Here is a 14,843-nt window from a genome sequence, read left to right as displayed (position 1 = left end):
CAATACTCACCCAAGAAAACAGTCTGTGTCATTCATCCACTGATTTATGAACTGTGCAGTGATGGGCTCAGGATTGTGTGGAAATCTGATGTTCTCTAAGGTGTGTAGAAGTAGGTCAGGATTGTAGTAGAGTGCAGCTATGGCAACCTGAAGACACATGGTACGAAGCTCGCTTGTTTTAACTCCTCTAGTTAACCGCTCCAGAACAGCCTCCACAAAGAGTGGAATACACTGGGCACATAAAAACAAAGGAGAGAAAAAACAAACAACCAACAATCAGGCATTATACATGTTGCAAGATGATACCAAAGTTTAAAGTACTTTTATCAGAATTTATTTCCAGAGTTAACTAAAGTACAGGTATAACCTAGGAAAGCATTCTATTCACGTCCTAGTATAAAACCATTTTAAGCCTCTGATTACATGCTTATAAATCTTCCCCAAAACAGTTATTCTTTGAGCTAAAAATTGCCAATGTTACTCTCACCACAGAGGAGAATATTTGGGGCCATTTGGTGGAATTTGTTCTAGCATGTATAAAAGGTTTAGAAAAGAACTCAGACATTTTCATCTTTGAATACTCAACAATTTCAAAACCAACAGGCATTAAAAATGAAATTACCTAAATATTCAAGAAAAAGAAAAGCAGTTTTTCCTAATGAATGTAAAGTGATGTTAAATTTCTTATAGAAGTTTGAAATGAGAATTATTCAGATAAAAGCAAGTATGCACACATTTTTACACAATGAAATAAACATCTACATATATTTCAATGTGCAGGTTTATGCTTTATAGTAATTTGGGAAGCACAATGAATGTTTTAGTTCATGAGTTTCAGTTCAGTGTGCAACCATTTTAATTCAGAGTTGTGGAGCTCAGCTAAGCCTTCCACCACATAATTCTTTCAGTGCAAATGCATATAATTCACTTTAATCCCTTCCAGATTTCTTTTATAAATAAAATCTTTCAGGGAACATTTTTATCTTCAATTACTTCAGATTTACATTACTAAACTTATATTGGTTTCAGTAAAATTAACTGAAAATTTATCACTGAAGTCCATGAATGGCACTGTGGCAACATCAAACATGGTATGTTAAAATAATTTAGGCTGAAGCGTTATCTAAAACATAAAACCAGAATTTCGCCCTTTATATGAAAAAGGCTACTATCTAAAAGTGTGTTCTAATAAACTTTGGAAATTTGTGATTATATTTTTCCCAGCAATCACAATCCAGCCACACTAAAAAGTCTTCATTTCCAAATGCACTGAGCAATTCAAAATATTGAAAAGAACCAAGTCTGTATTGCTTGGAGAAACAGCTTCAGTAGTTGGATATGTATAGTTAACCTCTCAGCCACAGCAGTTTTAACAATGTGTGTTTTGCATCAAAAGGGAAATTCTATTAGGAGAAAGCGAAAAAAGACAATCCTGCACATCATATGATATCCTTACTGTTCAGTCTGTATTTATTTTCCAGTCATGCCCTCTAATCTATAAAAAAAAACCCAAACACCAAAAACCAAACCCCCAACCTTAACAACTCTCCAGAGCTCATTTACTTATTTCTGTACTTCTCCCCATTCCTACACTTCACATTTCCCTGAAATTCTCTAATTCCAACTGCTTTTCTCAGGAATCTTATACATATCATTGGAACCAGTAGAAGAAAAAGCCTGTTCAATATGTATCACCTGGTCAATACCCCGTCCTTTGCATTGAAGAACAATTACTTCTAGGAGTTTGGCTGCATGGCACTCTGCATCTTCTCCGGCATCTCCTGTTAATACCTAACAACCAGAATGACAATTCAGTTTATCAGTATTAACAACTGACAACTTTGAAAGCAAGTGCTCCTGTACCTGCATACATCAAAAACCTCTACATGGCATACACATATCTATTCATGCTGTATTTTGTGAGGATTTAGGACACACAAAAAAATCATCTCCACAGGACATAAACAAGGACAAGTGGCTGAAGATTAATTAAAAAAATTAGAGGAAATTGCTACAGTTCTTTACGAATGTTAGTATTCTTTATATGGCATTGCTTTCCCTTTTTTAAAGGAAAAGTTACTTAAAAGAATCGTTGATGTTTTCCGCATTCTGTTTCCGTTTTTTTACTTCAATTCTAATAGACACTGGCAGATTAACAGCAATGTGAGTCCTATCTCTAGACCAGTTTCCGATTAAAAAGAAGATGTATGCAATCTCTCTGTGTATATGCGCATATATGTGAAACCAACTGCTGCTTCTCAGAACATTTCAACTCTATGGTCAATGTCAATCAAACCTGACAAAGAAGCAGAATTCTCAAACACATTTAATCTCTGTAAGTTTCTTAACAATAAGCAGGTAGCTAGATGCTTAACACTCTATAATGCCCAAAATCAGAGAAAGGCTGCAGCGTGATCTCATACTTTATTATACATGAGAGAATCAACATAAAAGAGAAACATAAATGTAGGAAGAACTTCAAATGAGTTTGTACTTTAGCTGACAACCACAGAATCCGATTGCAAGATGCACAGCCCAAGGAAATCAGGCTTCAGTAATTCCTCTACTTACCAAAATAGCTGTTCTTAGAAGAGAGTCAAGATGAACAGCAACTTTCTCCCACACAGATTTGTGCATGTAATTTTTTAAAAACCTTGTCACTTAAAAAGTGTGAAGGTGCTATGTATGCTCGGAACTGAGCTGAGGCCAAATTTCAGTTTGTTCTGAAATGACTAGCCACCACCTGACATGTTCAGGTCACTCCGCTAATCTGATTGTTAAGTACTAGTGTTAAGCGCAACAGTAAGAATCAGAAGCCTTACCTTTTTACACATAGCATAAATGATTTCTAAATGCTTTGGGTTAGACAGTAAAGTATCAGTGTCAATGGTCACATAATTATGCAAGAGAGGCATCATATCTGTGGAACGGGAACAGCAAAAGAGAAAAAAATTACAAACTAATCCATGCAAGTGCTAACCCGTGAGGCTGTAGTCCTGTAACAGGATTCACTAGCTCAGATTCTTGGATATGGTTCGAAATTCAAACTCTGCAAAAGTCTATTCCAGCAGAATTCTTCATAAAGTGCACCACGCAGGGTGCATTCTCAGAAGAGGAAATAGAACAGGACTACATTTTAATTAATTAATTTATAGTTTCACATTAACTTTGTATATTTCAGCTTTCTTTGAGTTCAGGACCTCTTGCAACAACTGATCACACTGACAGATTTGAACATACTTCTAATTAAATATGCTACTGTTACACTCCCACATTAAACAGACGGTCAGGGCATGACTCAAATACATGATCATTTTAAACCAAGACACTAAATGGAAGCGACCCTTATTAAGGTGGGTTTTAGAGATGAATTCCCAAGCAGTGGAAACATCAACAGAATAGACATGATCATACCTGCAAAGTACTCAAAGCAATCCTGCTGGAAAACCTCGTATAGAACACCTAAAAGCTGCCACATCTGAGGTGAAATCATCTGGCATGTCAAGCTGTAGGCCAAGGAGAGAATTTCTTCATAAAACTCTGGAAAGGAGAAACAATTTGAAGTAGAGTGCTTTAAAAAATTAATTTAGCTTGCAAATACCTTGAAATCTGAAACCAAGCCCCGAGTCATGTAACAACTAGAAGACAGCAATTAGTAACTAAATCAATATGTAGAAAAATAATACAAATTGGAAAAGACTCTTTTAGACAGGCCTTATGTTGGCTATAGTTTTTCATTATAAATACAGACCAGAAAAATGTATTACCAGCACATCAAAGACATTGCTTCTAAATGATTTACTGAATTTTTTTTTTTCCCCTCAACCTTTGTTTTTTCTTAAAGGCCTTATCACAAAACTGTATAGCTCTTTACTGCAAGGTACTGATAAAGCAGTAATTTAATTGCAGACCATGTCCATAAAATGCTAATGGAATTGTAGATGTTGTCCTTTAACATAGCTGGTTAGAACTACAATCAGAACCGCATCTTCTGCTTTTCAGTCTGACCTCCAAAACACAATAACCAGCCTGACTAATGTACAAGAGGAAATGAGGAGAAACCGTAACTGAAAATAAACATCTTTTTTCTTTAAAGAAGCACCCACAAAAAAAAAAGATTAAGTTCCGCTCAGGAAGATAGTATTGTTTGAAATAATTAAAGAATTCTGTATGTAAAATCATGTAATTTTTTTCTAAAAATTATCTCTAAAACATACCTATAACATGTTTCTGCAACACGAGGCCAATGATCTGTAAACAAATGCTCTCGAGCTGTTGAGTTATCTGAAATAAAAACATAAAGCAGTTTTTTTAAAAAAGTTAGAAACAGAGTGATTTAATCAATGTATTTGACTAATTCAGTTTGAGAAGTTCTTCAAAGCAAAAAGGCTTTTATCACTTTTTAAATACTGCATTAAGGATCACAGTATCATGAAATAAGGTCTCACTGATGTATGCACTCAATTTTCAGTAAACAGTGTCGCTCTAAAACTTGCCTCTTACAGCAGTTTTCTTTATTAAAAAAAAATATTATGTTATGGTTATTCTACAGATCCTATTCAAAAACTGTATTTGTCGTCCTGTCTGGACATAAAGTAACACTGTACCCAAAGTGTTTGAGATAAAGCCTCTGTCCAAAATCTTTGAAGTAGAATGGGTTAAAAGGAAGAAAGGAAGAGATAGATGCTTTTCCCTGAGGTCTACGGAGAGCTTCCCAAAGTAGCCTCAGCAAGGAGAAAACACACAGAAATTGGGAGCATAGAACTGTGTTGAAGTCAGGATTCAGCCTTGCCATGTTTTACAGACAGACTACATTTATGAATTAAACTAAATTACAAGGAGAACTATATGGCCACATTGTAAGTCCAGTTAAAACAAGCAAATACAAACATTTCATGTTATTACCACAGGTTATTCATTACAGACATAATCTTGCAGGATGTCAGGCTTTCTCGGCTTGTTCTAACCAAAGGATTAAGTATGTGACGACAGATTCATCCACTTACCTTCACTTGACTCAGAAATGATCATCCCCTAAACTCTCTCCATACTTAATGGTGAAAAGGAAAGGGATTTCTAAGGAATTTTCAGCCTCATATATCATTTCTGTATCATTTATATCACTTCTAAAATGATTTAAGATCCTGAGATGAAGAGCATTCTGAACAGTATTTTAATTTGTGCTTCACACAACAAAAAAACAAGCTGCTAAGTTCATACCAAAAATATCCCAACCCCAGAGGTCTTCCTAGGCTAAAACCTGAAGATGCCCTTCAGAGTATTATTCCTGATGCTCAGCTTAGCTAGATTTCATTTTAGCTTTCAAAAGATGCAAGGGATTCTTGTAAAGGAATGAAAGATGTCTTAAAATCCAAAGGAACACAATGGTCGTACAAGAAAATAATTACTATTTTAATTAATGTATTATTAAAATTATAAGCTTCATAAAAAGATTTCACACTTGCAATGAAACATTCTCATTGTAAAATAAGGAAGCAAAACAATCTCAGACAAAGCACTTTTATGCCAACTGAGCTTGAAGTTACTGACTGACTTTGCCTCTCTGGTCAGTCACTATCCTCCTTCCTACCTCAGTCAGCCCAGGTGGCATGAGCAAAGAATCTCCTTCCCCCCTGAGTATGTGAAATGTAGACTTACATTGCACCACAACTGGGAGACCAATTCCTAGGAATTCTATCCAGTAAATTGCTGGGCAAACAAAAAAATATGAGCCACCATTGTAAAAAAACGAGCCTTATGCAAAATATTTCACCCTAAAATCTATTTTAACAGTCTGTAATACAATTATCTGATGAAGTCTTTACCAGAATAAAGGCTAAGGATTTTACACTCAGGACATAAATTCTTCTCGAAGTTGAGAGCTAAACAACTAAGAAATCACAAAAATAAACTGGGCTTTAAAATCAAATTTGTCAGAGAGCAGTTGGTACTGATCACCATCCTGCTATAGTAAATGCACATTCATGTCAACTTAAGTGATGCAACATACATAGAAGTGCTTGTTGCCATGAACGAAAGGCACGAGTGAACAGCATGAGAAAAGATGTATAAAAGAAAATCTCACCTCCTTGTGATCTTCCACAACTGTCAGGATAGTGTCAATTGTGTGCAAGATGCCCATGGCCATAACTGTTTTGTCCTCTACTTCCTCATATTCCTCACTCTGAAGTACTTTACCAAATATTTCAGCCTACAAAAATAACCAATCAACTTGACATTCAAGAACAAACTCACATTTCTAATTTGTCATGCGAAACCAAGACAGCTAACGCAAGGGCAGCAATGCCTTCTCTGTAAGAGCTGTCAGCGTTGAAAAATATGTTCCTTTCTTTTGAAAGGGGAATATAGAAAATTAAAAAACAACTCTTTTTTTGAGAAGTCTGGCTATGTTAAGTCATTTGAAATGTTGAATAGTTAGAGCTTGGCTCATTAAAACCAGTGACAAAATTCAGTATCTTTGAAAACCTGTAGATGTTAAAGATGCTTCATACAGAAGAAAAAGATATTGTGAATACTATAGGAGGACCTTTATAAAGATTACTTTAAAGAGTGTGCACTTCAAAGTTCATTAATGTTTACCAAACTAGGCATGTGCTTCTGACTGGACTGTTATTTTACTCTTGTCTCTTACCAGGTGTTGAGTCATGTCAACGGCGATGGTAGCTACTTCCTGACTGTATTCACAGATCATCTTCTGGATTACATTAGTAAGATCATCATTTTCCGTCTCTCTAACAATGTGCAATAGTTCTTGCATAACTGGCCTTACATAAGGCTTCACATATTCCTTGGCTAAAAAAGCACAATTGACACTAAGTAAAATCAACTATCCATAAACACAAATACACAGTACCTCACAGCTACTAGGTAGCTGACTACTCTTGAACAAAATAATTTTTTAAGGTTTAATTTGCTAAAAAAAAAAACCAAAACCCCAAACAACTAGAACTAAACAAAAAATCTACCGAAGGCACTTTTAGAGTCTATAACTGGTAGACTAACAAAGTAAATAAATTGTACATTTACAGCATTCAATACTGAAACGTCATCTACAACAAAAATCCACTGTTTTGGTGGAATACATGCCCTCACACATAGGCAGCATTCGTTCTTAAACATACACAGTATTTCACTTCACTAAGAAAAACAAAGACAGGTGTTATTTACTTTATTAAAAGAACTATGTTGATTCTCACTTATTTTATGCAGAGACCTGCCATAAAAACTTTAAAAGTCAGAATTCTGGGATGTATACAGTAACTAATGAGCAAGTGAAGATGTCTAAATATGATGAAATGTTCTGAAATCTATGTCTTTAAATGGTAGAAATGTTTAGATAAACGTGCTCCTCAGCTCTACCAAAAAAAACCCCAAAACAATGAAACAATGACTGTATAAAACTGATGAACCACTGTAGCATACCTTGCTCTTGGTTGCTTATTAATGTCTGAAGAGCTATGGCTGCTTCTACTTTGACAGGCATTTCCTTATCATCAATCAGGCTCTTCTTTGCTAACTCCACTGCATTCCTTAAGTTTAGCTCATTGTGAAATTTCAAAGCACTGAATGAATGAAGTACCCAACAGGACTGCGTGACAAAAAGAAAAGCAAGTTAGGGACTATTGCAATTTTAGTATTTTTAATGGATTCAAAACCAATGCTAACTATCTATCTCTTTGCATGTACTGCTTCTTTTTCCACGTAATTAGGGTGTATTCGTACAGTAAATGTAACACAGTTTTTGCACTCAAGCAGTTCTTTATTTTCCTTTCCCAAATTCCAATAAATTCAGTTTGCACATAATTGGAATTCATAGTTTTGGTCCTTCTGGGGGAAAAAAATTCAGAACAGAAAAAAAGAAAATTCACTGTTTGTTTATGACCGATATGGGCATTTGGGAATTTTCTTCAAGCTACACTCAAACTGACATTATCTAGACTGGAAAGTCTACCTATTCTTCACAGCTGTCCAGCCACTCTAGTTATTGAGATCTGCTAGTGAAAAATGGTCACAACTGGGCCACAACCACTGCTCAAATTCTCCAGTCTGGTCAAAGAGGTAAACAATAATACAACATAGACCTTCCATCAATTCATTAACTGACAAATCATTTCTTAAATCAAAATGATGAAAAATTACTGTACAGGGTAGTTACCCGAAATTTTACTACGTACTTGCTTTATTTCTTTCACTGACATTCAGAATGAAGTCAAACTGCAAAGGAAAGAATCACAGCAAATACTGAAGTTGATATAACCGGTGAACTTACTCTAGCTCTGAGGTACCCCAGGTTAGACATGAACAATGGAAACACATGATTCTGTAACATCAGCTCCATTTGATCCTTGAAGACACTCTTCTGTTGGTGTAAATAAAAATTAATTTTGGAGACTATTCATTTTACATACTTCATTCTAGCAAGTAATCCATTTCAACTATCAACCATGGGAAATACAATGATTTGTCTATGTAATAACGGTATCCTCTCACAAAGAGATCTGGTTCTCACACCTTAAACTGGACTAGCCTCATAAGCACAGCAAGTTCAAAGTCAGATAAGTGAAAGAACTGTACATATAATATTCAACTCTACATTACTTACTACAATACTGTAAACTGGAATTTTAATTTTCTTTAAGGCAATTGATTCCAGCCAATTTTTCTTAAAAATTAATTAGGATCAATAACCTAGTACCTCCATTCTTGCTACAAAGGAGTACACACATAGCTGAAGAAAATATTAGTATGAAATAGATCTGAGTTTCAAACGACCTTCTGTTACTATAAGCATCAAAACTAATTATTTTACACACTACAACAAGAACTCACATCTTTTTTAATGTTTATTAATGGACTAAGATAATACCTTTGTGACAGAAATCTCCTTGGCTGGAGAAGGGTATTCAATGACAATGATCCCTCGTTACTCCAACCCTGGCAAATCCCAAGATATTCACAGGAAGCCAGGTGGCTAAGGCAGGGTCATTGTGTCTATGAGCTCCTTAGTATCTATGTCTCAGTCAGTTTGCTAGACAGAAAGCACTTACAAATTGAGTATTTTATGCAGAAACAGTTAATGGAATTTTTCAATCTGCCAAATCCCAAACACAAGAAATTCAGAGTTCAGAAGAGCCTGCAGTGTTTGGGGAATATTACTCTTTTATAAAGTATATTATAACCTCATGTTCCAAGACTGAAAATTTCAAATAGGAGCAGTACACTGGAATAAATCTTTTTTTTTTCCCTCAGGACAGAGATAAACGGGTTTAGAAGCTCCCAGTCAATGTGAAAGGCTCCTCACAACACAAACAATGTCCTCCTCGTTCACTGTTATACTCCAGCACGAGGGAGGACATTTACAATCCAACATAATCTACAAAAACTCTGCAAAAGTTACAGATTGTTTCAGGATTTCAGATCAGATCATGGATTGGTATGTTGGAAAAAAATAAATGGTAAATGTTGGTAAGATGTTGCTTGTAACATGAAGACACATCCTGCACAGATAGAGAACTCACATAAAATAAATTACTGTTAAAAGGAAGCCTCCAGCACAAGGCCACCATTCTCATGCTAAAAGTGGTAACTTTTTGGCAGTTACTTTTGCCATGGAGAGAGGGCATACTTTGGACTCCACTGTCTACAAAAGCATAAGGGAAACTGTAACCAATATTACATTAGAGAGCAACAATGTGGATTAAATGTGTATTCAAATTCCAGAAATATACCCAAGATTCTGAAGATACTGTCTATAAAAAAACGGAGGAAGGCTAGAAACTCTGTGCTCTTTCCAGTTATTTTCAAAACTCCCAACTGGCTGATGAAATAAGACTTAGAGCCACACATTGCAGGGTAAGAAAGCTGGAAAGCTAGACAAAACATTCCTGCAACATGTTAAGTAAACATTTTTCTGGAACCAGAAGCAGCCCACAACAGTGCAGGCTGTTGGGGGGTTTGCTAAAGAATCATAGGCAACGTTATTGATGGAATACATGTTTGCTTTTTTAACACCCTGCCACTTTACTAGTAAAGCAGGAAAGGACCAAGGGACTGCTCTGTAGCAAACAAATAGAGCTTTGGAGAAACTTGAGAAGAAAAATCTGCGTATAAAATGGGAATACAAAAACCAGGAAAGAATGTTAATATTTTTAAAGAAACAAATCCTCAGATTCTTATTGTACAGTGCAATCTCTCTACAGACTTTATAAATATGACTAAGGGCTAGCCATACTTTATAAGCGAAGACCTTTTTATTGGAAAAGGCAGTTGATAATAAGAATTACAAACCTTTTTCACTTCTTTACCCACTTACCTTCAGTAAAATATCTGCTAGGGACCCTATAACATGCAAAGCTCCATCTTTTTTCCTCGGATCAATGTTTGGCTCTGTCAGAATCTGGTAGCAATATGCCATCATTTTTGGTAATACCTATGCAAGACAAAACACACAATCTCCTTTTGTCAAATTATTTATTATTATTTATGAAAAATTCAGATGACATTTTAAAGTAGAAGTTCTATCTTGGCCAAAGCAACTGTGAGGTACTATGTGTAGCATCTTTCCATAGCTAATATTTAGAAGGTTCCTTTTTCCACTTTTCAGCCAAACTTGTCAGGATTTAATTTATCTCCTTGAAATTTCACATTAGTAATGGTAAATAAGGTATTTTTCTTGTTGTCTTGCGGCAAATCAAAAAAGGTGATCAAAAGGCAAGAGGCTCAATCAGCACCTCACTCATTTTTTTTCCCCTTAACTTCTCTTCTGGCTTGTCTCACACGTATATAAATACGTGTATGTGTGTATGCATATGTATGAACATATACCTATTCAAGAAGAGCTTGGACTAAAACTTGAAAAACTTATTTTAATCTATTGATTTTGGCAGTAACTTCTGAACTTGACTGGACTTAGAAAGGCTTCTTGGCAAAACTAATTGTTTAATGTCATTTCCACACCCATTATGTGCTTTTCAGATAATTACGACATTTTGACGGTCTCAGTACTAATTATGAAAATGAGAAGGTCAGTGGGCAAGGACTGTTTTGACAATAAAGAAGTGGAAATGTCATAGGCTATTCCACCTGATGTAAAGACTATGCTCTTCTCTGAAAATTCCTCTGGAAACAGAGCTCCATGTTTACTGGATGTTAAACTGGTACCCAGAAAAAAAACCAGTTTAGCAAACTGACATATGCTTTCCAGAGCTAGAAAGATCTACAGAAAAGTTATGTCCTCATTTAAAAAGCAGCTGTATGAAATTGGTTTCATTCTTGCTAATTTCATTTCTGTCAACAGGATTTTAAATAGCATCAGTGAAAATTAATAAGGATCAGGTTCACTTTTCCCCCGCTACAGTTTGGGAAGCTCAGAACAGCCGTGACAGAGGCTGTTTGTAATCTTAGGAAAATACCAGTATGTCTATTCCAACTCAGTTCGTATCCGGCAGGTTAATTTTAAAGCTGCAAGAGGAATCCATAATAATAATTTATTTATTTATACATACACACATATTTTAATTCTTCCAAAATTGATAGCACTCAGCCAGGAAAGCTTTTTGACCATGTATTAGCAAGTAGATTTTTCAAGACTAGCTTTCTGTAGCATCTTCAAATTTAAGGGAAAATGACATTATTAAAGAAACTTCAAATCATTAAAAAACATACCTCTTTTCTCTTCTTTGCAGCAGTATAAAGGAGATTCTGTGCTGCTGTTGTAGTGGATGCATAATCCTCAAATACATCTAACATATTAAGAAAAAAAAAAGCAAAAAAGAAATATCTCCTTTTCTGAGTGACATAATATTAAAATTTTCATAAACAATCTTGTTTGTGGGGTATCACAAAATCAGGGTGAATACATAACTTCAAAACTATTGACAAGGTTGTCTTCACTTCATGGTTAAAGAGTCAGACCCCAGCTTAAGTCACATAGCTTATGAAAGTGTTTACTTCTTGCCTTCCAAATCTACTGACCACTCATCATTCCCTTTATTAGCAGTGTGTTCTTTATTCATTAATTCTTTTGAGACCATGTATTTAAAGGATGAAAAATCGTGGCTTTTTTTTAATTAAAACCACTATAGGAAGAAAACAATACATTCCAGTACCATCTGTATACCATATGTACAAAATTTTGGCTTGCTTTTATTAAAACCTCATGGGAAACTTTGTCTGTAAAAACTACTTGGATCTGGAGTAGCTTTAAATCTGCTGAAAGTTGAAGCTTTTTAGCTTCATTCATTACAAGTAAACCCCCTTTAATCATATTGAAAATATAATTTATATCTTGGGAAAAAAATCTGTGCTGCCAAACATGTTCTAATTCAAACATCCCTAAACAAATTGAATTAAGTAAAAAGATCTAAAAAGGTAATCTTAAAATGTGGATAAAATTACACATTAACTTTTCCTGAGAACTTTAAGATAAAACATGATTAAGAAATACTACCAGGCTACTGGAATTCTCATTCCAAGCCCAACTGCATCTCACTAAACTTCAATTTAATGTACTTTCATGCTTTTTTTTTCTACCTTCCACAATACAATTTAAATCTGTATTTAAGTGTCTCAGCTACATATAAAAATAGGATTCACTACTTACACAGAAAGAACTGAATTCATATACCAAAAATCAGCAGCATATTTGTAGCCCAGTGATAAACATTATATTGTGATTAATTTTTTGCAGAGCAACTCTCCAAGTTTTTTTAAATTATTCTATTAACATTTAAATTCTGTCTTCACACACGCTAATCACAAATCAACTAGTTAAAAAATTCCCAAATGGTCCTATTCCCAAGATTTTACACTGCATTTTTTGAAAGAATACATATATCTACTTATCTTACAATTTAGTAATAATAATTGGCAAAAAAATGCTGAAACTGTTAGCAATTTTCAAAAGGGAAAGAACAAGTCAGGCCTCTTCTGGTCAAAGCGAGAGCTGCAAGAACTTGCAGGCAGCTGGCACATCTGCAGTTCAGGATTCTGAAACTGACATTAAAAAGTGAGTAAGCCAGATTATTTGGGCTGCACTGAGCACATGTGAAATAGAAAAAAAGTTAAGAGAATCATTCAGTTAAAACTAACAACCAAATGGCCAAAACTCACTTGATCTGCCTTCTTCTTTTAACTACAGATTGGTGAGATTTAAGAAAGAAAAATTTTCTTCTTCCTATTGTTCAGGACACTGGTGAAAACAGAGACGTTGCAGCGGCCATGCTGTTAATTGGGACTATAGGGTACAGTTATGATGAAAGCAGAAAATGCTAAACACAAACATTTACCAAATTTCATGCGGATATATTCATATGGATCTTCTTGCCAGAGCTCTTCATCCTCATCTTTGTAGCACATTAGAGAGAATATCACTTCTTCTGTTATACTCTAATATTAGAGAAGTCAAATACACATAAGTACACATAAAATTAAATTCCAGTACAGCTTCTCTCCACTATGCACTAATTTACTAGACCTACTTTTCTGAAGAATAAAGTTCTTTTAACCAATGCTTTTTTATTTTGGCTAACAGAAATAAACTTACAATATACATACTTTCCTTTTGCAACAGTAACAGACAGCAGTAATTATGTAACCTAACTTTATAATAATACAGTACAGTGCACAAAATATACTTCAGGGCATAGTCTATAAACAGCAGAATATCACATTCTGCAGAAGGATGTCACCAATGCAACACTTAACATGAGAATGGATTTCAGAGTCCTTCCTCTTAACACTCATGGCATTAACTACTTACAAGAGAGGAGCTTATGAAATGAAAAATAAAAGCATGAAAATCACTTCTCACTTGTTATAAGTTCATTTATAAAATATGTCCTTAAAACAGAGTTCAGCTCCTCACAGTTCATGTTTTCTCTGCCCACCATCTTTGCACTACAATCAATTATGAATTTCCAAATCTATAGACAATTCTGAACACTAGCAACTAGTAAAAGCCAGAACGTTACAACTTTACAGCAGACTTCAAAAATAAAAACAAAGAACTTACAGAACTGAATCTTTAATTGGGTTAACAATATCTGCAATAAAAGGCAGTCATAATACTGAAAAAAACCACCACATTAATGTAGAAATGCTGTTTTTTTGCCCAGATCAATTGCTGTGTGAAAGATTCATGAAACCTTCTTTAAAACTGCGAAATTGGTAGGGTTTTTTTGATCACCCTCATGACATGCAGTGTTTACTGGGTTTTATGCACTGACCTGTATGTGTGGCTTCATTTGCTTCCATGTTACAGAGTGAATAACCCCTTGGTTCAGATAATTTAACGTTTGCTGAAGAACACGTGGTGCAACATAGTCTTTTTGCCTGTATTGGTCTAAGATTCTTAAGAGAACCTAAAGAAATTACAAATTACTATTTTTAAATGAAGATTGAAAAGTCATGCACAGACATGCAGTGTACTTCTTCAGTGAATGTACATGGACAGATTAATTAGTTTTACAGCAGAGGTTCTAGTGTTAGTAATCACTGTAATGTCTTTGATCCAAAAATCAGAAATAATTTAAATATCAATGATCTAATCCTGCAAGCCTTTATGTACATGTTTACCTTTACTACTAGCTCCACCATGTGACCACTTGTTGTAAACCAAAGATATACTTCAATATTCACAGGCTAACAGTTTACACAGGCCTCAGCAAAATTTGGAATAGATAAGGAAAAGTCACAGTTAGATTTTCAAACTGGTTGGCTTCTAAATCTGTGTTCATTTTTTAAGGACAGACCCCTAAAGAAGACAAATGACTTTAGAAGAACAGTGATAAGAATACTAAACTAAAAAAGATAAATAGGTTAGC

At 34.8% G+C, this 14,843-nt stretch overlaps 1 protein-coding gene across 1 annotated transcript in view; it reads right to left on the bottom strand.

Moving 5' to 3' along the window:
* Positions 1-14,843, bottom strand: part of IPO8 (importin 8) — a gene marked incomplete at its 5' end in the record, with an annotated part of 38,088 nt that overhangs the window by 11,012 nt on the left and 12,233 nt on the right. Inside the window, 13 exons of the mRNA XM_010286497.1 lie at positions 11-231; positions 1,696-1,791; positions 2,823-2,920; positions 3,415-3,540; positions 4,218-4,284; positions 6,086-6,211; positions 6,653-6,813; positions 7,444-7,609; positions 8,291-8,380; positions 10,334-10,450; positions 11,686-11,762; positions 13,308-13,407; positions 14,247-14,381. Coding sequence (XP_010284799.1) covers positions 11-231; positions 1,696-1,791; positions 2,823-2,920; positions 3,415-3,540; positions 4,218-4,284; positions 6,086-6,211; positions 6,653-6,813; positions 7,444-7,609; positions 8,291-8,380; positions 10,334-10,450; positions 11,686-11,762; positions 13,308-13,407; positions 14,247-14,381 — 1,580 coding nt within the window. The remainder of the gene's footprint in view (positions 1-10; positions 232-1,695; positions 1,792-2,822; positions 2,921-3,414; positions 3,541-4,217; positions 4,285-6,085; positions 6,212-6,652; positions 6,814-7,443; positions 7,610-8,290; positions 8,381-10,333; positions 10,451-11,685; positions 11,763-13,307; positions 13,408-14,246; positions 14,382-14,843) is intronic.

This window comes from Phaethon lepturus, unplaced genomic scaffold, assembly GCF_000687285.1.
Source record: "Phaethon lepturus isolate BGI_N335 unplaced genomic scaffold, ASM68728v1 scaffold20104, whole genome shotgun sequence".
NCBI lineage: Eukaryota > Metazoa > Chordata > Aves > Phaethontiformes > Phaethontidae > Phaethon > Phaethon lepturus.
Note: the sequence above shows the minus strand (reverse complement) of the source record. Positions and strands in the feature narration are given on the sequence as shown.